The sequence below is a fragment of the Anomaloglossus baeobatrachus genome, chromosome 1 (assembly GCF_048569485.1).
Source record: "Anomaloglossus baeobatrachus isolate aAnoBae1 chromosome 1, aAnoBae1.hap1, whole genome shotgun sequence".
Classification (NCBI taxonomy): Eukaryota; Metazoa; Chordata; class Amphibia; order Anura; family Aromobatidae; genus Anomaloglossus; species Anomaloglossus baeobatrachus.
Genome location: NC_134353.1, coordinates 209,706,090 through 209,731,683, shown reverse-complemented (window position 1 = coordinate 209,731,683; position 25,594 = coordinate 209,706,090). Strand labels below are relative to the sequence as shown.

The window sequence follows — 25,594 nt, the reverse complement described above, 5'->3', positions numbered from 1 at the left end:
CCCCTCCTGTGCTGTATATACAGCAGTGCTGTCAGTGTGCAGTCATGTCTGTTAGTGACAGCCATCGTGAAACACAGCCACATGTCCTAAAGGAGCTGGACGGAAACAAGCGGGAGAGGTGAGTGAGGCTGCTGGCGATTTCCCCATATTAATACCTGTAAGGGCTCATGCGCACGTAACTGCTGAATATTCTGCAGCGATTTGACAGCACATGTGCGCGTCAAATCGCTGCAGAAACACTGCATAATGGATGCAGTTTTTCTTTACAAAAAATGCCGATTTCATGCGCTCTGGCTGCTTCCCCCGCCATAGACAGAGTGGGAGCTGCATCCATTGCGCGCGGAATAATTGACATACTCATTTTATGAACTCACAGATTTGGGTCAACATTTTAGCACCCAAATCGCTGCGTTCATAAAAGCAACGTGCGCACGTGTCATGCACAATCTACATAGATCGTGCTGGGGAAGCATGACCCTGGAATTGTTGACTCCGGTCTTCCTTTCTTACCCCACACCTCCATTCCCATTTCTTATTTAAAATAATTACACGGACACAAATTTATCTTTGGATGATTTTAGCCATAGCAGCCATTTTATTAACAAGAATACATAACCAATAAAATTTGCAATATGGTAAGGTCCTTGAAGCTACCAAAATCCTGGTGAACCCCAACTTGCTCCCAGCCGTTACCCACACTGGCTCAGGAACACCAAATGGTAAGGGTTAATCCTCCGTCAACCCCAACCACACCCCTAGAGGCCCCGACATACCCCGTCGGGGTTCCCCCCCAAAACCACCAGGTGACCATCAATTCTGCCAATGAGGGGATCCATACCCGGATGAATTCCCCGAACCAATTTTAAACCAACTTCAAGGACCCACCAATAAACGCCAACCAGCCACTACGACCCAAGAAACAATCCCGTACCACCCCTCCCACCAACTTCACATCTTCATCATACCTATATAATAGGGAGGGCGGGCGGGACTGTCACTTTTGGCACCAGAGCGGGAAAGATGCCGCTCCTCCCCCTTGTCTGAACTACAAGTCAAAACGGGCTCCCTCCCCCTCACCCCACCTATGACACCCTGACCTCCCCACCAATCAGGTGTCATGACGGCCTCCGCAAATGCCCCGGGGGGAGGGGGGGGCATTGCTCCGTCCTCTCTTGACCCTGGAATTGTTGACTCCGGTCTTCCTTTCTTACCCCACACCTCCATTCCCATTTCTTATTTAAAATAATTACACGGACACAAATTTATCTTTGGATGATTTTGGCCATAGCAGCCATTTTATTAACAAGAATACATAACCAATAAAATTTGCAATATGGTAAGGTCCTTGAAGCTACCAAAACCCTGGTGAACCACAACTTGCTCCCAGCCGTTACCCACACTGGCTCAGGAACACCAAATGGTAAGGGTTAATCCTCCGTCAACCCCAACCACACCCCTAGGGGTCCCGACATACCCCGTCGGGGTTCCCCCCCAAAATCACCAGGTGACCATCAATTCTGCCAATGAGGGGATCCATACCCGGATGAATTCCCCGAACAAATTTTAAACCAACTTCAAGGACCCACCAATAAACAACGCCACAATGAAGGCACCTTGAAACCCTTCAAGTGCCTGAGACCCCCCGCAACCAAAGGGCCCTCTCAATACCTCCCTGCAAGCCCAAAGCCCATAAATCAGTTCCCACCGCGTTAAGGTGTACCCAGTCAGCCAACCAAAATTCCTCTTCCGTCCTTTCCAACTCAACATGCCGTATTGCTATACCCCCATTCCGACTAACAAACTTCGAGAACGCCCTATTAACCTTCGCCCGCGCCTTGTTCAACCTGTCAACCGACCGTGCTTCCCGCCAGCTTTTTCTCGCTACTATCTCCGACCAGACAATTGTTAGACCTGGAAATGACACCCATAACCGTAACAAATCATGTTTAATGTCCTTTATCAAGATTCGAAAAGGACGCCCACCCAAATCATTCCCCCCGGCATGCAACACCAAGATGTCAGGAGGTCTGTCCAACCGGGCGTATCTATGCACCTCCTGCAACACCCTGTTCCATCCTAATCCCCGAACGCCGAGCCATCGCACGAGAGCCAGGTCCCTCTCAAAACCTAGCTGTCTCCCGCTCCTTCTCGCGTCCGCTCGTTGAGCTCCCCGATACACGTAAGAATGGCCAAGGATCCAGACCAGGGAAGGGGGGGGGGGGGTACTTCTGCAATACAAAATGCACAAACGACACCATTTTATTGCATCACCAAACCAAACTGAAAAAACACACACTCTCACACCCCCCCCCCCACCCACCATTGCTACCGTAATACCCCCCCTTTCCCGCTCAATTGCCAACAACCGCCTGGGGACGTACATACGACTTAAAGCGCTGCGACTTCCACCTACCAATCTGCTTAACTTTCTCCTCCGGTAGGCCGCACATAGAGGCCTCCGTCGCTGCCCCAATCCGAAAGGAATGTGACGCGAAAGACTTCGGATCTAACCCCAAAGACTTCAAACATGCCCTAAAAACACTCACAAATTGGTATCTCGATAAAAAGGACCCATCCTCGTGACATAATAGGGGGCCATCCACCTTTGGACGGATCTGTTGAAAATTCCCGAGACACTTGAACGGGCACATATCAGATGCCACAACCATCCCCAAACGGACTCGTCGACCCATACCTCTCTGATCAGTTTTCGACTTTCTAATCCAAAATTCAACTCCGTTTTCCACTGACATAATGTCACCCCAATCCAAGCCCCCGGGGAACGCCTTACTGGGCGATACCAACTCCCCAACCCGCAGGGCTCCAAAAAACGCCAAAGAAAAGGCTAACTTAAACAAAATCACCTCAAACGGAGATAAACAAACCCCCCACAACGCCCTACCCAGCCATTCCAATAAGCCAAATGACACCGGCCTTCTCCAATCCTGTGGCTTCCGTCCCCTACGAAAACCCTTCAAAGCCTGAACTACCAGAAAGTTCTTAGTTAAATCCCGTAAACCCCGCAACCGGAAACCAAATGCTAACCCTGCGACAAAGCGATTTACCTTTGCAAAGGACCACCTTGCGACCACCGCCCCCCCAACTTTTCCAACAATATCCCTAACTGATCCTCTTTAGAAAAAACGCCACCCTGCAACCACTGCTCCCAAAGATCCCATGCCACCTGGTAGGCTGTCCATGTGTTACCGGACAAGGAAGCCCGAATCAGTGGTCCGGCTGCCTGAAGACCACGTTCCAAAGCCGTGCTGGGCACTCCAAACCACTGGCCTCCGCCTCTGGCGCGCAAACCCGGAACCGATCCCACTGGAAACGAGAGAGGGAATCAGCTATTAGGTTCTGAACACCGGGCACATGGGCCGCAGTAACACACGCATTGATTTGCAAACAAACCAACACCAGCTCTCGTAAGACCCGAATCACCGGAGGGGAGGACGCCGAAAACTTATTAATCGCGAACACCACCCCCATGTTGTCACAGTTAAAACGAATCGTCTTGTTCGCCAACTCCTCTCTCCAAAGATGCAGCGCTACCAGTATCGGAAAAATTTCCAATAGGGCCACATTTTTTGTCAAGCCTTCAGCCGTCCATTTGTCCGGCCACCGGTCCGCACACCACTGACCCTGGAAGAAAGCCCCAAAACCTGAGCTGCCCGCCGCATCCGTGAACAACTCCAAATCAAAATTGTCCCCTGCATCCTCCATCAGCAGAGAGCGACCGTTGTATTCCTCCAAAAAACGCCCCCAAACTGCTAAGTCCGCTCTGTGTTCCGCCGATAACCGAATATAGTGGTGCGGCGCGAGCACCCCCGCCGTAGCACTAGCAAGTCGTCGCGAAAAAAATTCGACCCATAGGCATCACCCGACAAGCAAAGTTAAGTTTTCCCAGTAAGGACTGAACCTCCCTTGATTGCAACTTTTTTACCCGCCGAGCCCTTCCTACCTCGACCTTCAGCGCGGCAACCTTGTCCTCGGGAAGCCGAACTTCCCAGGCCAAAGAATCGATCACAATACCCAGAAAACTTATGCAAGTGGTTGGCCCCACCGTTTTCTCAGGTGCTAAAGGCACCCCAAAGCGACTGGAAATCCACTCCATGGTCGCCAAAATCCCGGCACACTGTGCCGAATCAGCAGGACCTACAAATAAAAAATCATCAAGGTAATGCACCAATGATGACAGGCCTGAAACATCCCTAACTACCCATTCTAAAAAAGAACTAAAAGTTTCAAAAAATGCGCACGAGATCGAACACCCCATGGGTAAACAGCGATCCACAAAATAGCCCCCCTCCCAACAACAACCCAATAACCGAACGCAATCTGGATGCACTGGCAGGAGCCGAAACGCTGATTCAATATCTGTTTTTGCCATAAGCGCCCCCTTTCCACATCTTTTTACCCACTTTGTGGCCTCGTCGAACGACGTGTACACGACTGAACACAGCTCAGCCGGTATCCCATCATTCACCGACCTGCCTCTTGGGTGAGACAAATGATGAATCAGCCGAAATTTTCCGGGCTCCTTCTTCGGAACCACCCCCAGCGGCGAAACCACCAAATTGGGAAAAGGCGGGGCCCCAAACGGGCCCGCCATCCTCCCCAAAGCCACCTCTTTTCCTAATTTTTCCGCCACAACCGCGGAATGCCGATAAGCTGACTGCAGATTCCTATTTGCCCCCGGAACATCAAAAACGGGGGCCGGAATCCTGAAGCCCTCCCCAAAACCCAACCTCAAAACCTCAGCTTTTTCCTTATCCGGGTACCTACTTAGGTACGGCAGCATCGCGACTAAGCTCACCGGCGTCAGACCCTTGGGTATGAGAAGCGCCGGGCTTGGATTTTCCTTTCTTGAAACACTTAGCCGCTCCATGGGATGTCCCGTTACAGTGGCTACAGAGGTGTTTAAAACGGCAGGTTGCCCCAAATTTACATTGCCCCTCGTTGAATTGCCAGCACAAACCGGGCTTCTGCGATCCCGCTTGCCCCTGCTGACTCCCGGTACTCTGTGTACCTGACTGGCCGGCTGACCCGGCCCCGCCTTGAAAGGGCTGGCCATACCTGGACGGCGCTATAACCCGCAACCATAACCCTATGTCCTTTTGATCCCATCTTATGGAAGGACGCACGGCCTTCCTCTGACGAAACTGTTCGTCATACCTAAGCCAAGTCTGTCCCCCATACACCCTGTACGCGTCCCCAATTGAGTCCATGTAGCAAAACAGATGCGAACAGTTCTCCGGCGCCTTTTCGCCAATTACGCTCGCCAGGATTGCAAAGGCCTGCAGCCAATTATTAAACGTCTGAGGGATCAACCGCCACCGCCGCTTCTCCTCATCCTCTTTCTTACTATCCTCCTTTTGTCTAAATTAAAGTTTGCCAATGGAAGAAGGGAAAAGGTCTCAACATATTCATCCTTCCAGATCTTTACCCTCACCTCTTTCTTAAGATGGGAACCCAAGGGGCCCTCAAAACAGACATAAACTTCCCCACGCGCCCGATCATCTAAATGAATCCTATCCTCCTTGTTTTTTTCTGTCTGAACCGACACCGACACTGGGGAGGAGACACCCACACCCGCCGATTCAATCCCCCCCAGCGCGGGTGGGTTAACCCAAGCCCCCACGGGGGCTGGGGGTTCCCTTTCCCCCCCAAACCGCTCCAGCAACGTGCGAACACTACCTAACAGCTCTCTCAACTCCCCATTTCCCGCCGCATACACCCCACCACCCATAGGCCCCCCCTGACTAATCCCCGGGTGACCTACCCCCCCCTTACATTCTGCTCCTGACAATGCTGGGAAGACAAACAAGACATGGAATCATACTCACCAGGCTGCACAAGGGTAGAGACCCCGCCAGCCGGACCACCAGACTCCAGACGTCCATCCCGCTGCGCTGTAGCTTCCGGACTCCTCTCGACCATCACCCCGCTGTTGGCCCCTGCCGCCACAGGGCCGGAAAATCCCTCCGGGCAAAGATCCTGACGCTGATATCTGCCCGGCCGGCCGGCTGCACCAGAGAGCTGCCTGCCTTCTTCTCCCCTCTGGCAATGCAGCTCCCCAGCGCCATTCCATCTCTCCCCCTCCACATACTGGGGCTCAGCCGACGTGGGCCCGGCACGCCAGGCCCGGTGCACTACAGATCCCAGCCTTCTCGCTCCGCCCCCACCGCTGGGGCCCGCCTGTTCCTCCGTACTCCTCTGCTGACAGGGCACAGGGCGCTCGGCAGGTTCCTCACCAGAGCGCCCCGCCGCAGCCCCGGCGTCCATCGCTGCCTCAGCGCTAGCAGGCCCCGCCCCCAACTCCAGCAGAGGCCTGCTAACCGCCGCTGGACCCAGCCGCACGTTAGAATTCCTCCCAGACCGGGGCCTGCTGGATCTCTTTGCACGTGGCGCCCGGCCTGGAGGGTCCCCGGAGGGGCTTCTGGGGCGTCGCTGGGCCTGGGGAGTCACATCTGGAGAAAACCGCTCCGGCGGATTAGATCTCCGGAGGCGCCGCTCTCTCAGGGGGGAAGTCCCCTCCGCCTCCATACTCCCTCCGATGATCCCGGCTACAGTCGCCTGCAGCCAGCCTGGAGGACGGTCACCTGCAGCCGCTCTGATCCGTTCCAGCAGTTCCTCCACGGATTCCATGGCCTCAGGTGAGATGGGTGCAACTGTCATTTTTGGCACCAGAGCGGGAAAGATGCCGCTCCTCCCCCTTGTCTAAACTACAAGTCAAAACGGGCTCCCTCCCCCTCACCCCACCTATGACACCCTGACCTCCCCACCAATCAGGTGTCATGACGGCCTCCGCAAATGCCCCGGGGGGAGGGGGGGGGCATTGCTCCGTCCTCTCTGGACGCATGCATTTACACGGCAGTGCTATACGCAGCGTAAATGCATGGAATTACGCAACGTGCGCACGAGCCCTAATGCGTCTGTGTCTGCATATATGTCAGTGTATATGACTGTGCATATATTTGTCTGTTTATATGTATTTTTCTGAATTTGTCTTCAAATATATATATATATGTACGTATGCCTGTATGTGTATGTGCGTTTCTGTGTGTGGATGGGGTCCACTGAGACTTTCACCCGGAGGCCACAAAAACCTGGAGCCGGCCCTGGCTGCCTTGACATTGGGATCAATAAAAAATATGTGAGTAAGGTTCTGTACGCATGTTGCGTATTTGCATGCAGTTACGTTGCAATCTGCACCGCAGCGTAACTGCATGCGTCCTGCGTCCCCAGCACAATCTATGAAGATTATGCAGGAGCCGTGCACATGTGGCGTATTAGAGTGTAGCGATTCGGCTGCTGCCTGAAGCGCTGCGTTCTAAGAAGTGACATGTCACTTCTTTCATGTGCTTTGGATGCAGCCCCTGCTCTGTCTATGGGAGGGGCTGCACTCAGAGCACATGAAATTGGCTTTTCATTACGGACTCTTTCTGTAGCGATTTGAAGCGCACGTGTGCTGTTCAAATTGCTGCAGAAATTTCTGCAGAGACAAACGCAACGTGCGCACATAGCCTAACTCTACTTTGTGTGTATAAGTGACGGCTGTGAGTGATCTTGGACTGTGTCTGTATTGTAGTACTGTAAATCTGAATGTGGCAGAACAGGATAAGATAAATGTTCATTGGATTTATATCTAAATGCTACGGTTCGCGCTCTACTGTTATGGCTAAAAATGTTAACGTTATGGGGCCCCCACCAGATTTTCTGCCCAGGGGCCCCCACCAACCTTAATCCGGCCCTGTATGTATGTATGCATGCAGAGCAGTATGTGTGTGTCTGTCTATATGTATGTATGCATGCAGAGCAGTATGTGTGTGTCTGTATGTATGTAGCAGAGCAGTATGTGTGTGTCTGTATGTATGTAGCAGAGCAGTATGTGTGTGTCTGTCTATATGTATGTATGCAGCATAGCAGTGTGTGTCTCTGTATGTATGCATGTATGATGTGTATCTATGTATGTCAGTGTATATGACTGTATAGATTTGTCTGTTTATATGTATTTTTGTGAGTTTGTCTTTAAATATGTATATGTACGTGTATGTATCTGTGTATGTGTGTGTGTCTGCGTGTTTATGGGGCCCACTGGGACTCTTCCGCCCGGGGCCCACAAAAACCTGGAGCCGGCCCTGTGCAGTGACATCTCCGCCCATGTCATTCATATCTGCAGTGACGTCACTGCCCACGTTATAGCATCTGCAGTGACGTCTCCATGCAGGTTATATTGTATATGTAGTGATGTCTCTGCCCACGTCACACGTATCTGCACTCAGTGATGTCTCCAGCGGGGTCATCCTTATCTGCAGTGACATCTCCGCCCACGTCACACGTATCTGCAGTGACATCTCCGCCCACGTCACACGTATCTGCAGTGACGTCTCCGCAGTCCTGGCCCCTGACTGCAGCAGTCCTGAAGATACAGTGACGTCACAAGACGAGGCTGTGCCGGGTTCTCCTCCAATGAGCGGCCGGGGGTGTAGATGCTGCCACCGTGAGTGCCATCTGCATACGAGGAGGGCACATGCCGACCAGCCGCGGAGGCCCCCGGGCTCGCCACTACTAGGTGCAGGCGGCTGCTGGGTGTGTGCGGGCTGTGCCGCGGAGACAATGCCAGGCTGCCGGCCGTCAGTGTGAGGCTCGGTCATTGTCTGCAGCGGGGGAGCCTGGCAGGATCGCGGCTCCAGAGGGCACTGATGGGGCAGTGACAGCTCCGCACTGGTCCAGGATGCCGCACAGCCCCGGGCACTGACATCACACTGCAGTGCAGCCGGCCAGCTCTGCTGTATTGTACATCACTATGGCCAGCGCCAGGAGCATTGAGCTGGAACATTTCGAGGAGCGGAAGAAAAAGCAGAGGCAATCCCGAAAAGGCGGCAGCGGTCCGGGCAGCAGCTCCGGGGCCAGGGGCAATGGACTGATCCCCAGCCCGGCGCACAGCGCCCACTGCAGCTTCTACCGCACCCGCACCCTGCAGGCGCTCAGCTCCGAGAGGAGGGCCAAGAAGGTGCGCTTCTACCGCAATGGGGACCGCTACTTCAAGGGGCTGCCATATGCCGTGTCGGCCGAGCGATTCAGATCGTTGGATGCTCTGCTGATAGAGCTGACCCGATCTTTGAGCGACAATGTCAGCCTGCCGCAGGGGGTGCGCTGCATCTATACACTGGATGGCACCAAGATCACCACCCTGGACGAGCTGCAGGAAGGTAAGAGCCCATGAGTGGTGACATTGACCAGTGGCAGCTCATTTACATAATTCATTAGTATTCTGGGGCATGGAGGCTCATACCCAGGGAGAAGGTGGGGGAGGGAATGCCCATGAGTGCACATCATCATCTGCCATAGCTGGGGCTGTCACCTAGCAGCCACATTACAAGCCCTGCACATCTGCTGGAGGACACCAACAGGCGTCAGCAATGGTCCAGAAGGTTCTCCTCTTAGCAGCTCTCTGGGATGCATAGATAATTTGCCCACCGGTCCGTACCTTCCAAAACAGCCATTATGCATCTTACTGCTGGTCATAGCCATGAGAATCGCCAACCAATGATAGCCATTTATGTGCCAATAAGAATTGATTAGGGGTGGCACATGAATAGGTGCAGTGTTCCCTGAGATGGAGCACGCCGATCGTACGAGCCAAGGGCCAAAAACTTACTAAGTCACATAGAACGCAACCTGCAAGCCAAGGCCCCAAAATGTAGAAGGCAATTGAAAAAAGAGGTGCTGGTGGAGAGGCTAGATAGATAAGTGTTCAAGACGAATCCCATTCAACCCCATCCTATTCAATACAAACGCAGGACACTGGCACCCTGACATTGAGAAATATGCCACTATCATTGTAGAAAGTGTCGCTAGGAGGTCAGTAGAAGGTCGTGGTATTTCCCACAATGCAGACTGGTTTCTATGTGGATAGCTGCTGTTGGTTTAAAACCACTAAAAACAGTGCATATAGACATTATGGAGAGGGTCCCCCGCTGATGACACTGCTTGTTTCAAAGGCATCATAGAGACGTTCCCCATCTCATGGCACCCTTTACGTGTCACAAATATCATAGAGAGCCCCTCCACACACACTCATGACACCCTTCTTGTTCCACAGGCATCATAGAGACGTTCCCCTTCTCATGGCACCCTTTATGTGCCACAAATATCATAGAGGGCCCCACACTCATGACACCCTTCTTGCTCTACAAGCATCATAGAAAGGGCCTCCCACTCATGAAATCCTCTGCATCACAAACATCATAGAGAGAGTCCCCTACTTGTGACACACTTTATGTGCCAGAAATGTCATAGAGAGGGTCCGCTGCTCATGACACCCTATCTGTGCCACAAGCATCATAGAGAGGGTCCCCGGCTCATGACACCCTATCTGTGCCACAAGCATCATAGAGAGGGTCCCCGGCTCATGACACCCTATCTGTGCCACAAGCATCATAGAGAGGGTCCCCGGCTCATGACACCCTATCTGTGCTCATGATACCTTATCTGTGCCACAAACATAGAGGGTCCCTTGCTCATGACACCCTATCTGTGCATCAAACATCATAGAGAGGGTCCCTTGCTCATGACACCCTATCTGTGTGACAAACATCATAGAGAAAGTGCCCTGCTCATGACACCCTGTGTGACAAACATCGTAGAGAGGGTCCCTTGCTCATGACACCCTATCTGTGCCACAAGCATCATAGAGAGGGTCTCGGCTCATGACACCCTATCTGTGTTCATGATACCTTTTCTGTGCCACAAACATAGAGGGTCCCCTGCTCATGACACCCTATCTGTGTGACAAACATCATAGAGAGGGTCCCCTGCTCATGACACCCTATCATAGTATCATAGTATCATAGTTTTTAAGGTTGAAGGGAGACTCTAAGTCCATCTAGTTCAACCCGTAGCCTAACATGTTGATCCAGAGGAAGGCAAAAAACAACAATGTGGCAAACAAGTTCCAATGGGGAAAAAATTTCCTTCCTGACTCCACATCCGGCAATCAGACTAGTTCCCTGGATCAATACCCTGTCATAAAATCTAATATACATAACTGGTTATATTAAATTTTTCAAGAAAGGCATCCAGGCTCTGCTTAAATGTTAGTAGTGAATCACTCATTACAACATCATGTGGCAGAGAGTTCCATAGTCTCACTGCTCGTACAGTAAAGAATCCTCGTCTGTGATTATGATTAAACCTTCTTTCCTCAAGACGTAGCGGATGCCCCCGTGTTCCAGTCGCAGGCCTAGGTGTAAATAGATCTTTGGAAAGGTCTCTGTACTGTCCCCTCATATATTTATACATTGTGATTAGATCTCCCCTAAGCCTTCGTTTTTCCAGACTAAATAACCCCAAGTTTAATAACCTGTCTTCGTATTGCAGCCCCCCCATTCCTCTAATAATCTTGGTCGCTCTTCTTTGCACCCTCTCCAGTTCAGCTATGTCCTTCTTATATATCGGTGACCAGAATTGTACACAGTATTCTAAGTGCGGTCGCACTAGTGACTTGTACAGAGGTAGAACTATATTTTTTTCATGAACACTTATACCTCTTTTAATACATCCCATTATTTTATTAGCCCTGGCAGCAGCTGCCTGACACTGTCCACTAAAGTGAAGTTTACCATCCACCCATACACCCAAGTCTTTTTCTGTGTCTGTTTTACCCAGTGTTCTACAATTAAGTACATAATCATAAATGTTATTTCCTCTACCCAAGTGCATGACCTTACATTTATCTACATTAAACTTCAATTGCCACTTCTCAGCCCAATCCTCCAATTTACATAAATCTCCCTGTAATATAAAATTATCCTCCTCTGTATTGATTACCCTGCAGAGTTTAGTATCATCTGCAAATATTGAAATTCTACTCCGCATGCCCCCAACAAGGTCATTTATAAATATGTTGAAAAGAAGCGGGCCCAATACTGACCCCTGTGGTACCCCACTATGAACTGAGACCCAGTCCGAGTACGTACCATTAATAACCACCCTTTGTTTCCTATCACTGAGCCAGTTTTTAACCCAGTTACACATATTTTCCCCTATCCCCATTATTCTCATTTTATGTACCAACCTTTTGTGTGGCACCGTATCAAAAGCTTTTGAAAAGTCCATATACACAACATCCACTGCATTTCCCTGGTCCAGGCTTGAACTTACCTCTTCATAGAAGCTGATCAAATTAGTTTGACAGGATCGATCCCTCATAAACCCATGTTGATACTCTGTCATAAGGTTATTTTTCTTGAGATACTCCAGTATAGCATCTCTCAAGAAACCCTCAAGGATTTTACCAACCGTAGAGGTTAAACTTACCGGCCTATAATTTCCCGGCTCAGTTTTTGTCCCCTTTTTGAATATTGGCACCACATTTGCTATGCGCCAGTCCTGCGGTACCGACCCTGTTATTAAGGAATCTGAGAAGATTAAAAATAATGGTCTATCTATCACAGAACTCAATTCCTGTAGTACTCTGGGGTGTATGCCATCCAGGCCCGGAGATTTGTCAACCTTAGTGATTTCGAGGCGGCGGCGTACTTCCTGCTGGGTTAAGCAGGTAATATTCAAGGGTGAATTTATGGCATCACTGGTCATGTCATCTGCCATGGCATTTTCTTGTATAAAAACCGTAGAAAAAAAGTCATTCAGCAGGTTGGCTTTACCCTCATCCCCTTCCACCATTTCACCAAGACTATTTTTAAGGGGGCCAACACTATCACTTTTCAGTTTTTTACTGTTTATGTAGTTAAAGAATATTTTAGGATTATTTTTACTTTCTCTCGCAATGAGTTTCTCTGTCTCATACTTAGCTAACTTAATTTGCTTTTTACATATTTTATTTAATTTTCTATAATTATATAATGCCTCATCACTACCTACCCTCTTTAATTCTTTTAAGGCTTTCTGTTTTTCTTTTATTGCTTCCCTTACAGCTCTATTTAGCCATAGGGGTTTCCTCCTATTTCTAGCATGTTTGTTCCCATAGGGTATATTTTCTGCACAAGCCCTATTCAGGATGCTCATAAAAGTCTCCCATTTGCTTTGTGTACTTTTATTACTTAGTACATCATCCCAGTTTATTGCACTAAGATCATCTCTCAACCGTTTAAAATTTGCTTTCCTGAAGTTTAGTGTCCTTGTAGCCCCTCTACTATACATCTTACTAAAGAATACATGAAAACTTATTATTTTGTGATCACTATTCCCCAAGTAACCCCCAACTTGTATATTTGATATGCGGTCTGGCCTATTGGTTAGTACAAGGTCTAGTAGTGCTCCCCCTCTTGTGGGGTCCTGTACCATTTGTGAAAGGTAATTATCTTTCATTGTTATCAAAAATCTATTTCCTTTGCTGGAACTGCAAGTTTCTGTTCCCCAATTTATATCAGGATAGTTAAAGTCCCCCATAATAATTACCTCTCCGAGACTCGCTGCTTTATCAATTTGCTTTATGAGGAGATTCTCTACCTCTTCCATAATATTCGGCGTCTTATAACACACCCCTATCAGTATTTTATTATTCACTCTCCCCCCCCTTATCTCCACCCATAGGGACTCTACATTCTCAGTACCCTCACATATGTTGTCACGCAGGATGGGTTTTAAGGATGATTTTACATATAGACACACACCTCCCCCTCGCTTATTTGTACGGTCATTCCTGAATAGGCTATAACCCTGTAAATTAACAGCCCAGTCATAGCTCTCATCCAGCCATGTCTCTGATATCCCCACTATATCATAATTTTCTTCCAACAATATTAATTCTAATTCCTCCACCTTATTTGTGAGGCTTCGGGCATTAGTGTACATGCACGTTACGTATGACTCTGTACCTATATTCCTGCTTACTGTATTGACTGTCCTAACCCTTCCCCCCGTACCACCCCCAATTTCATTACTTGTGCCCTGGTCACTATCTGCACTACATTCCCCTTCTATAAAGTGAATACCCTCACCCCCCATTCCTAGTTTAAACACTCCTCCAACCTTCTAGCCATTTTCTGCCCCAGCAGAGCTGCACCCTCCCCATTAAGATGCAGCCCATCCCTAGCATAGAATCTGTAGCCAACTGAAAAGTCGGCCCAATTCTCCAGGAACCCAAAACCCTCTTTCCTACACCAATTCTTGAGCCACCTGTTAACCTCCCTGATCTCTCTTTGCCTCTCTGATGTGGCTCGTGGCACAGGTAGTATTTCCGAAAATACCACCTTTGAGGTCCATGCTTTAAGCTTACAACCTAATTCCCTGAAATCATCTTTAAGGACCTTCCACCTACCTCTAACTTTGTCATTTGTGCCAATATGTACAATGACCGCTGGGTCCTCCCCAGCCCCTCCCAGTAATCTGTCAACCCGATCAGCGATGTGCCGAACTCGAGCGCCAGGAAGACAACACACTGTTCGGCGATCCCTGTCTTTGTGACAGATTGCCCTATCTGTCCCCCTAATAATTGAGTCCCCCACTACCAGTACCTGTCTTGCCTGCCCTGCACTCCTATTCCCCCCCTTACTGGAGCAGACACTCCTCTGGCGTTCAGAGGTCATGCCTTGCTGCAGCAATGCTACCCCTGTAATGACATCCCCCTCATCTGCCAAGTTTGCAAACCTATTGGGGTGTGTCAGTTCAGGACTAGCCTCCCTAGCACTTTTCCCTTTACCCCCCTTTCTAACTGTCACCCAGCTACCTACCTCACCGTCCTGCCGCTCCCTACTACGATCCTCCCTCACATCTGACCCAGCAAGCTGCTGCTCAGTGAGCAGCACACTCCTTTCCATATTGCTAATGCATCTCAGAGTTGCCAGCTGCTCATTTAGATCCAGTATCTGGGCTTCCAAACGTGCAACTTGCGCACATCTCGAACAACAGTATGCACCCTCGAACGGCTTTTCAAGGACTGCATACATGAGACAAGATGTACACTGGATCGCATTAGCAATAGTGGAGCACATTTTCTAATGGGGATAGCACTAAACAAATGTTAAGTAATTAAACAACTAAATACAAACAATTCTATTCACACTTACTTTTGCTCACACTTTGCTCACTCACGCTCACAATGAAGAAGACAGGCTAAAATTCGCGCGCCGCTAGGCGCGCGGCTTTCAGAAGTCTTCCTTCCGGCTGTAACGGCCAAAACCCGGTTCTCCTTGAGCTCGCGGTGACTCTTCACTTATCCCAGAAGGCACTGGGAATATGCAAATGATCCTCGCAAGACTCCTTCCCTGGCTTTCAGAAGTCTTCCTTCCGGCTGTAACGGCCAAAACCCGGTTCTCCTTGAGCTCGCGGTGACTCTTCACTTATCCCAGAAGGCACTGGGAATATGCAAATGATCCTCGCAAGACTCCTTCCCTGGCTTTCAGAAGTCTTCCTTCCGGCTGTAACGGCCAAAACCCGGTTCTCCTTGAGCTCGCGGTGACTCTTCACTTATCCCAGAAGGCACTGGGAATATGCAAATTATCCTCGCAAGACTCCTTCCCTGGCTTTCAGAAGTCTTCCTTCCGGCTGTAACGGCCAAAACCCGGTTCTCCTTGAGCTCGCGGTGACTCTTCACTTATCCCAGAAGGCACTGGGAATATGCAAATGATCCTCGCAAGACTCCTTCCCTGGCTTTCAGAAGTCTTCCTTCCGGCTGTAACGGCCAAAACCCGGTTCTCCTTGAGCTCGCGGTGACTCTTCACTTATCCCAGAAGGCACTGGGAATATGCAAATTATCCTCGCAAGACTCCTTCCCTGGCTTTCAGAAGTCTTCCTTCCGGCTGTAACGGCCAAAACCCGGTTCTCCTTGAGCTCGCGGTGACTCTTCACTTATCCCAGAAGGCACTGGGAATATGCAAATGATCCTCGCAAGACTCCTTCCCTGGCTTTGGCCTATCTGTGCGTCAAACATCATAGAGAGGCTCCCTTGCTCATGACACCCTATCTGTGCGTCAAACATCGTAGAGAGGGTCCCCGGCTCATGACACCCTATCTGTGCGTCAAACATCATAGAGAGGCTCCCTTGCTCATGACACCCTATCTGTGCGTCAAACATCGTAGAGAATGTCCCTTGCTCATGACACCCTATCTGTGCGTCAAACATCGTAGAGAGGGTCCCAGGCTCATGACACCCTATCTGTGTGTCAAACATCATAGAGAGGGTCCCCTTCTCATGACACCCTATCTGTGCGTCAAACATCGTAGAGAGGGTCCCAGGCTCATGACACCCTATCTGTGTGTCAAACATCATAGAGAGGGTCCCCGGCTCATGACACCCTTTCTGTGCCACAAGCATCAAAGAGAGGATCCCGGCTCATGACACCCTACCTGTGTGACAAACATCACATTGAGGGTCCCCTGCTCATGACACCCTATCTGTGCCACGACAGGGAGCACCTTTGGTGAACTTTCTCTTCCCTGCATTATTATGACGGTCGTTTGGGAAGGCTGCCATATAATGGTAGTCACACTGAGTGACCCGTCATGACATTCCCTGGCAATACCCACTGATTGATGAGTGCAGGGATGTGGACCCCATGAAATATCCCCTTTACAGCCAGTATAACTTCAGTATAAAAATCAACAATTGAAGACATAAATGACCACACATCTAACACCACCACCACGTGTCTTGGCATTCCTGAAACATGCCGGCCGGCTGGAGGGCTGCGTGTCAGGGATATGGCACACAGCTGCTCAGTTTTCGGCATTCTTTTATGACTATATAGGCTTTCCCCAACCACGTGACGTGGAAATCAATAACAGGAAAGCCACGGCTATATTCTCTACTTGTTTATTCACCAGGAGGGATCTGCTGACATCACAGGCAATTAGAGAGGTCTCCAGTGGATGGTGGAGATTAAACAAATCCATTTGCGAGTCTTAAGCACTAATTGGATACTGTACATTTGCTGTTTTTTGTCCCTTTTCATGGCTTCTGTATTTTTGGCAGTTAGGACCCAGAAATCTGGAATTTGTTTGCTGGTCCGGCTTCACAGGCGATGCAGGCAGCATCTGTAATCCTGCAAGCAGCAGGTGGTCCTGAATTCATCTGTCACCATTGCCTGCAGTTTGCAGCGTGTTATCTGAGTGTTCTCATCTCTGCGGTGTCACTAATTTATTACTTCCACTTAATCCTTAGTGAGATACATAATGTCTCCTTTGTGTTATTACTGTGCGATTTTATTTTAGTAAATATTATTGTGTTTGTGATTTGGGTCTTTACAATGAAGAAATGTTATGTGTTTTGCCATGAATGTGTTCAGGTGCCCATACATATCACATACAAGTGATCCACTGAAGATTTTGCCCAGGATCCCCGGCAATCGGCATTTAACATCCCTGCTGATTTGTTGCATATAGCAAAGGATGAAATCTGCTGTGAAAATCTGCAGCATAAATTGACATCATTTATAATCCACATCATATGTCAATTTCCCTGCAGATATGAATGATATGTGGGAAAAATCTCATCCACTTTGCTGTTACTGTAATATGCTGTGCATTTTCCGCCTGCAAATCTGGGTGGAAAATCTGCCACGTGTGAACCTACCATAAATGATCAGAAAAGACCAATTGAAATGAATGGTGAGTGGTCTGTCTGGTTAATGTACAGACGTGCGGCCCCTTTGTCTCTGCCCTACACTCTGGATTATAGATAAGAGGTCTGAGCTGGAGACCACCCTCTGCCACTTCATTTTAATGTGTCCTTTAATCCCCAGAGTGATTTGCCTTTGTTATATAGCCCCTGTTCTAGAGTGGATTGGGCACAGTTATTAGTCGGAGACCACTATATTTAGTCCATGGGATATTAATTATTTATACAGACTGGAAGAGTTGCCGGCTCGGTAGAGATGTAGTCTAGGCAAAATACTACATAGGCGCATGCATCAATTTAGTTTATCATCACCTGCTTTGAAAATGAAGAATAAGTGGAGGTCCCTACAGCCTACAAACCTATTCAGTACCACTTTGATACACTGTTCTCACCACCTTAGCTATGTATTCTTGACACTTATGCAAGGATAGCTACCGGTGAGCACCCGAAGCAAATCAATAAGGATCCTCTCACCAGACAGTATCATTTTGGCCCCTGTCTTGTCCATATACAGATATAATAAGCATAACACAAAAAATATGGAATAGCATAGTAGACTATACTAATGCATACAACGGTTTACAGTAGAAAAATGTTCTAAGGCAATGAAGCCGTGTATAAAAGAGGACAGCACCAGTAAAGTAGGCTGGTGGAATAGCCCCAATCCTATCCTTCTGTTGTGTAGAGTCAGTTTCTGCACACCTTTATCTCTAGCTACTGTAGTCCTTGTATAGCCCCTCTATCCTCTGCCACTATATAACAGGGCCTCCTGCTATATTCAGCCTGACCACCCAGGTCATGTATCATGATCCATGCCTTTCTAATGACGAGTCCTTTTGATCCCTAGTACAGTCTCTTTGTCAGGTGTCTTGGGATTGCTCAGGTCTCATCCCTGCTTCTTCATTCATTTAGTAAAATTCTTTAGCAATATACTTTTCTGTACTTTATTTCTTATACCTAAGTAAGATGAATAAAAAAATATATTTCAAAATGATAGCGTTGGTATTCAAAACCGAGAGAACATAATATATTTATTAGTAGGAAAAGACACAATTACGTGTTATCTATAATCTACAGATGTTCAGCGTGACTTCCATTGGTGGCATCATTGTTTAGGAGGTAGCCCAGATTTGTCCAGACACGGGCAAGTGTGGTGCCCCTGACCTGGTCAGGCACCACTGAGTACTGCACCCATGCTGGGTCAGTGCTTCCAGGTGATTCCAAAGGCTGAAATAGGGTGTGTACGCACAGACAGCTAGCAACCAGGTCTCGCACACACTAGAGGGGACCCTTGGGCAGACCCAAGTGTTCCTCCACATCTCAGCTAGGGGTGTAGGGAAGGGGCTGGAAGCTCAGGTGGCAGTGGCTGTCAGGAAAGTAGGAGTAGAGCCAGTCTGAAGTGGAGAGCGCAGGAAAGAGGGCGCGAGCAAGCGTGCTGACACGCTAGTCAGACCCTGCCTATGTAGTAGCCGTTGGGGGGGGGGGAACGGTCACCAGCAAGTTGAACGGAAAGATGCTGAGGAAGTCAGCTGGTCATGTACGGAGAGTTCTGGTGACTAGGCACGCACCGGGAACAAGTCCCTAGAGTGGACATCCATTTAGTGGTCTGCTAAACCTGCAGGTGGAAGGACTAGAGGTCCCTCACCAACCAGAGTCCGAGCATCAGCAGCAACGAGGGGGCCCATAAGGAGGATCGAGCCTGGAGCTATCTTCCTTGGTCCACGCTGCCAGCAAACGGGCCAAAAAGGGGAGAAAAGGCAGTTGCGACTTCCCTGGATGAATCCCATGGTACTTTAAGTCAGGGGTTGTCCGAAACAAGAAGTGCTAGGAAGGCGAGTTAACGGTTACCCTTAGAACGGCCTGAAGGAGTTCCTGGTTCCACCTGGTTGAATCTCAGCATCGCCCGGGCTCCTCACAACCAAACATTCAAAAGGGAGTAAACAAGTTGAAAGACTTTCTGGACTGCGACTGAGTTATTCTGCGTCACTCACGGGAGGCCATACCAACAGACTGCAGACACCATCAGCCCCAGACGCTCGTTAAACCTGCAGTGGTGGTCACCCATAACCCTGACTGCAAACCGTGAGTGGCGTCACGACTCCCATGTAAATAAACATGACATACCTGTTGCCAGCGGTAATCAAGTGGAGCCCCTATGGCGTCCCAGAAGGCGACCGCTACAGGTGGGCGACACACAAGCATATCACAGCTATGGACGCAGGTTCAGTGATGCGTTGGCTCAGGACGTTCAGATCCAATGGCTTGGGGGGAACGTATACACAGAGTCATTGATATAGCCCCACAGAAAGAAGTTTGCAAAGTGTTATATCTAGTGATGGTGGAGGCCAGAGTAACCTTAGTGAATCATCCTGAGACAACGCATCACTGAAACAGTCCATATCTGTGGTAATTCTGACCCGCGTCTGGACTAGCGCATAGACATCTGCCGTGTCACCGATGGAAATCACTTTACAACATTTGTAGTGTGTAGGAAAAACCTGGATAGAGTCTTTTCTTTTTACTAAGTTTGTGATATCATGGTTATGAATAACAAGGCTATAATTTTGCACCATCATTTTGATTCACCCTGTATTTGATGTGAGGGTATATTCATTTGCTGTTCCCTTTTGGGTATTTTTTTTTGGCTAAAAATAATATGTTGCTATATTGTGGCTCCATTGTCGATGTATGCACAGCTCTTTAGTGTGTGGTCCATATTTATTTCGATATGCTTTTAAGGGAATCTGTCAGAAGATTTTTGCTACTTCATCTGAGAGCAGCACAATGTAGGCAAAGCGATTCTGAACCTAGCCATGTTTAACTTAGATTACTGGATGCAGCGTTCTGATATTATCAAAGAATTGAGTTTACTGAGCTGAGAGAGCTGTCCCGTCCACACCAGGCTCTCTATAGAGATTGTGCATATATCAATCACATCAAATCAATATCAATCACAGAAGGGGCGTGCCAGACAACATGGCACACGATTTTCTAGTCCTCTAATGCTAACCACAGGGTAACAAACCCTTTAGTTTAGGTAAACAATAGCTGCACATGGATAAGAGAAGCACAATTGTTTTTTCTTTTTTAACACTTGCAGCATACTGTCCTCCGCTTATATTGCAAAATCCAGATTTGCAAAAGACAGATTCCCTTAAAGTCAAATTTTGAAGTATAAAACGTCTTTCTCCTGGACAAAGATGCATGAAATTTATTGTAGTGCACTCCATATTACTCCACACCAGGGTCAGTAAAGTCCCTCATAGTGTTTTCAGTCGTTGTGGCAGTTTTTCATACCTTTTTTGGAGTTAGGCCGGGGTCACAGTGGCATAAAGTATCTGATGCGAGATGCGAAATTCTAATGGCATTTGGCTCAAATTCTGCTGCGAGCGGGAGCCGAGGGTCATTATACTGGGCTCCAATTTGCTCATATGCGAGAATCAGATCACATGTGAGGAGGAGGATAGATTAATCTCTCCATCTTCTCCTTTGCCTGTCTCTGTGTATATCAGATTGCACTGTGATGACATACAAGCACAGTCCGATGTTTCACACGCATCCAGAGACTTGTATGGGTGCGTAGGATCCGAGAAACGCTGCCAATCACAGCATGCTGCAATTTTTTCCCTCAGTTCGTTTACGTTTTGAGCTGAGGAAAAAAAATCATATATCTGACCTGCAACAGTAACTAACATTGGCCTGAGTGCCATGCGAGATTTTCTCTCATAGCACTCGTCCAATTTATACGCTCAAGTGAGAGCCATCAAAGTCAGAATTGGATTCATGAGGAATTAGAGATCTAAAGTATAAGATATATATTTTATCTAAAATATAAAATAAGATCCTATACTTCTGCCAACCTCACTAACTCTTATTAAAGGACGGATCTTACACTGGGTGGTTAATTAAACTCTATTCACCTAAAAGGAACAATAAACGGATCCTATGCAAACAGTGTAAATAATCTTTATACATATTTTCTTTAAAGCAACACTCCGGGGTATTTTTCAACGCTGGAGTGGTTCCTAAAATCTGAGTCCCCCAATCCTTGTCTTAAATTCATCCTTCACCACCTTCATGTTTGTTTAACGTCAATCTGGTCTTGCGTCGTCATCTTGTGCCCTTATGACAGGCTAAAACAGGAGAAGAGAAGGAGTTAATGCAGCCAAATGAAGATGTAGAGTTGTTGATAAATTGATATCTTTTTTATTTCATAGGTCTACACGTTTCGAGGTAGAAACCTCTTCCTCAGGACCAGAATATTAACAAAGCATGAAACAGATGAAGATAACAGATTTATATACATATGGTGTACCCAGAAGACCGCCTACTGATACTTTGAAAAATATCAGCGGGCAAACAATCTGTTAGCAAGACACAGCATATCCCATTCAAGCTTCCATGTAGAGGTTCTTTAAAGACACATTTATATTTTTTCATTTTTTACTTATTTTATATTTTTCTTTTTTGTAAATTGTTTTTGTTTCCAGTTGTTTGTGGGCCATGTTCATGTATAACTATATATGTAAATGTTGTATTTTTAATAGTTTGATACTTGAATGGGATATGCTGTGTCATGCTAAGAGATTGTCTGCCCGCTGATTTTTTTCAAACTATCAGTAGGCGGTCATCTGGGTACACTATATGTATATAAATCTGTTATCTCCATCTGTTTCATGCTTTGTTGATATTCTGGTCCTGAGGAAGAGGTTTCTACCTCGAAATGCGTAGACCTATGAAATAGAAAAGATATCAATTTATCAACAACTCTACATCTTCATTTGGCTGATGCGTGGCGTTAACCCCTTCTCTTCTCCTGTTTGAATGCTCATCCACGTGGGGCTGCAGCAGACGCCATTATCTCATGCTTACACAGTGGTTGTGACTTTCACAACCACAGTAGGTGAGTGTATATATTTTTTATATATTACTCGTGTCATCTGGTAATACCCTATCAGCGCTTCTTTTTTCTAGTTTTATGACCGGCTAAAAGTCAGACGTTACATAACAAACCCGCTATACGAGTCTATGATAGCCAGAACAAGGCTCTCATAGACTGTGACCTCTGGTACACACCATTAAACAATGGAGCTGCCTGCTGGTCACAAATCACAGGAGACTGGCGGTGATAACAGAAGAAGACGGTGGCTGGTAAGTATAAGACAGGGGGCAGAGGACTTAGATTTAAAGCTCAGTGTGTTATTTATTAGGTTGATTCAGAACTTTTTCAGATGTATGAAATATTAGGGCATATATTTAAAAGTGGCTTACAGTTAATATTAGGGATAAAAACAAATGTATTAAAGTCTATTTAAAAACTTACCACGTGTACAAAATACACAAACAACTAAAGTGAAATAATGCAATAGAGGGCATAATTAATCAGGTGGGACAATATACGAATTTGGATTAGATAGGGACAGGGTCAAACACCAGGTTGATTCCTAAGTGAAAGTTTACTGGTTCAAATCCAAGGAGCAGCCATGAAGAAGATTTCGAAAGAAAAGAGAAACAGCATCATCCAGATCATCGATAGTGGTCTCTCAGCAAAGACAATTGCCAAACTGCATCATGTGAGTGTCATAACAGTTGGAAGAATAGGAAATGAAGTCTGTCCATCCATTCGAAACCAAAGAGTTGGACGTCCAGGCAAAATATTGGAGTCAATAAGTGAGCTCATCACAAGGTCTATCAGTTCTGGCGAAACAAACACGGTGGTGAAAGTGGCTTGTATGTTTCGTAATAATCAGATCACAGACATCTATGCAAGCACCGTGCAAAGCACGTTACACAAGTCTGGAATGGTGGCCCAAAAAAGGTGTAGAAGGTCTCAACTTCAATGTCATCATAAGAAGCTTCAGCTTGAGTTTGCAAAAAAGTACGAAAAGTGGACACTAGAAGATTGGAAATGGGTGATTTGGAGCGATGAGTTGAAAGTCAATAGACTAGGCTCTGATGGGTACAAATGAGTCTAGAAGAAACAAGGGGAAAAGTTGCTAACAGATTGAAAAATTAAAGGAACTGTCAAGTTTGATGGACGAAACCTGATGATATGGGGTGTTTCACAGCCAAAGGCATTGGATACTTGACCAGAATCGATGGTGGTCCCAATACTGAACTATATATGACCATCCTACACTCAAGGTACACTCAAGTATTATGGGTATAAAAAAGACAACACTGAGAGTGGCAAAGAAATCGTTCATTGACAATGAAGAAGAGGTACTGGATTGGCCCCCACGGTCCCCAGATCTCAACCGCACCCAAATTTGTGGGTAGAGTTGAAGAAAAAGCTGTATACATACCCAAGTGAGTCGACCAGTAGGCACCAATAGTGGGAACGTGTACAAGAAATTTTGGATCAGATTTTGGTTTAGACATGTTTGAATCTGATAGAGAGCATGCCCAGAAGGATTCAGGCAGTGTTGAAAGCCAAAGGTGGATTTACAAAATACTAACAAAATAAAAATTAGAATTTAGATTTTAGGAGCAAAACAGTAACAATGCAGTGTCATCACAAGAATCTGAATAATTACTGTAATCGTATGATAAATAGTTGCAAGTCAAATTTATATATGAAATAGCCAAGCTGATTGTCTATAAAATGAAGGCAGTCTCAAAGCTGTAGTGGATGGTGAGATATGGAGCCTGAAAGTGAAACGGTACAAACATTGTTACCATTTTGCTCGTAAGTGTAGTTGCTTGCAGGTCGGTGGTTTCCAGGTTCTGGAACCTCCACTGATTGCTCATCAGACCCCTGAGAAATGCGTAGTCAGGATACATGCACACACAGATCCTGCATGAGTGCGCACGTAGGGTACAGATTCAATAGAATGCATAGGCTAGTAAGCTACAGAGTCATCCTTTCTCTTGAATCTGTATATTGATGTGTGTGCATGCTTAGGCAAAAGCACTTCTGTCTAATTACCAGAGCACTTCTCAAGGGTCTGTTGTGCCATCATTATGGCGAAAAAACATGCAGAAAGTTTAGTTACTCTTTATTTGAGCATTGATAACTACCATAATAACCCTTCACAACCTAAGTCAATAGAGCAACAACTAACTTGTCGCTATATACATTGCACCTTTAGCTAATATACTCTGTCCACACCACAATTTTATTTTTCATTCCCCCTCTAGATTGTGGATTAACCCTTTCACGACCGGCCGATTTTTCGCTTTCCGTTTTTTTTTTCGCCATTCTTTTTCTGAGAGACGTAACTTTTTTATTTTTCAGTCAATATGGTCATGTGAGGGCTCATTTTTTGTGGAACGAGCTGTACTTTTAAATGAAACCATCAGTTTTACCATATTATGTACTAGAAAATGGCAAAAAAATTCCAAATGCTGAAAAATTGCAAAAAAAGTGCGATAGCACTATGGTTTTTGAGATATTTTATTCACTGTGTTCACTATATGGTAAAACTGATGTGTGGGTGTGATGCCTCAGGTCAGTGCGAGTTCGTAGACACCAAACATGTATAGGTTTACTTTTATATAAGGGGTTAAAAAAAAATCGGAAGTTTGTCCGAAAAAAGTGGCGCACGTTTTACGCCATATTCCGTGACCCGTAGCGTTCTCATTTTTCGGGATCTTAGGCTCAATGACGGCTTATTTTTTCCGTCTCGAGCTGACGTTTTTAACGGTACCATTTTTGCGCAGATGCTACGTTTTGATCGCCTCTTATTGCATTTTGCGCAAAAGTTGTGGCGACAAAAAAACGTCGTTTTGGCGTTTGGAATTTTTTTGCCGCTACGCCGTTTACTGATCAGATTAATTGATTTTATATTTTGATAGATCGGGCGTTTCTGAACGCGGCGATACCAAATGTGTGTATATTTTTTATTTTTTTAACCCTTTAATTTTTAATGGGGCGAATGGGGGGTGATTTGAACTTTTAGGTTTTTTTGTTTTTTTTTAATTTTTTAAAACTTATTTTTTTACTTTTTTTTTTTATTTTACTAGTCCCCCTACGGGGCTATTGCGATCAGCATTCCGATCGCTCTGCAG

General features: G+C 47.0%; 1 protein-coding gene across 4 annotated transcripts in view; it reads left to right on the top strand.

Moving 5' to 3' along the window:
* Window positions 1-8,388: 8,388 nt before the first annotated feature.
* DCLK2 (doublecortin like kinase 2) overlaps window positions 8,389-25,594 on the top strand; it is a 185,837-nt gene continuing 168,631 nt past the window's right edge. For 2 of the 4 annotated variants that reach the window (XR_012754158.1, XM_075347978.1), the window contains exon 1: window positions 8,389-9,215. Coding sequence is in view for 3 of the 4 variants with exons in the window: in XM_075347978.1 (XP_075204093.1) it covers window positions 8,810-9,215 (406 nt within the window). In the remaining variant the exon portion in view is untranslated. The remainder of the gene's footprint in view (window positions 9,216-25,594) is intronic. The other 2 variants (XM_075347971.1, XM_075347964.1) reach the window with 1 other exon arrangement.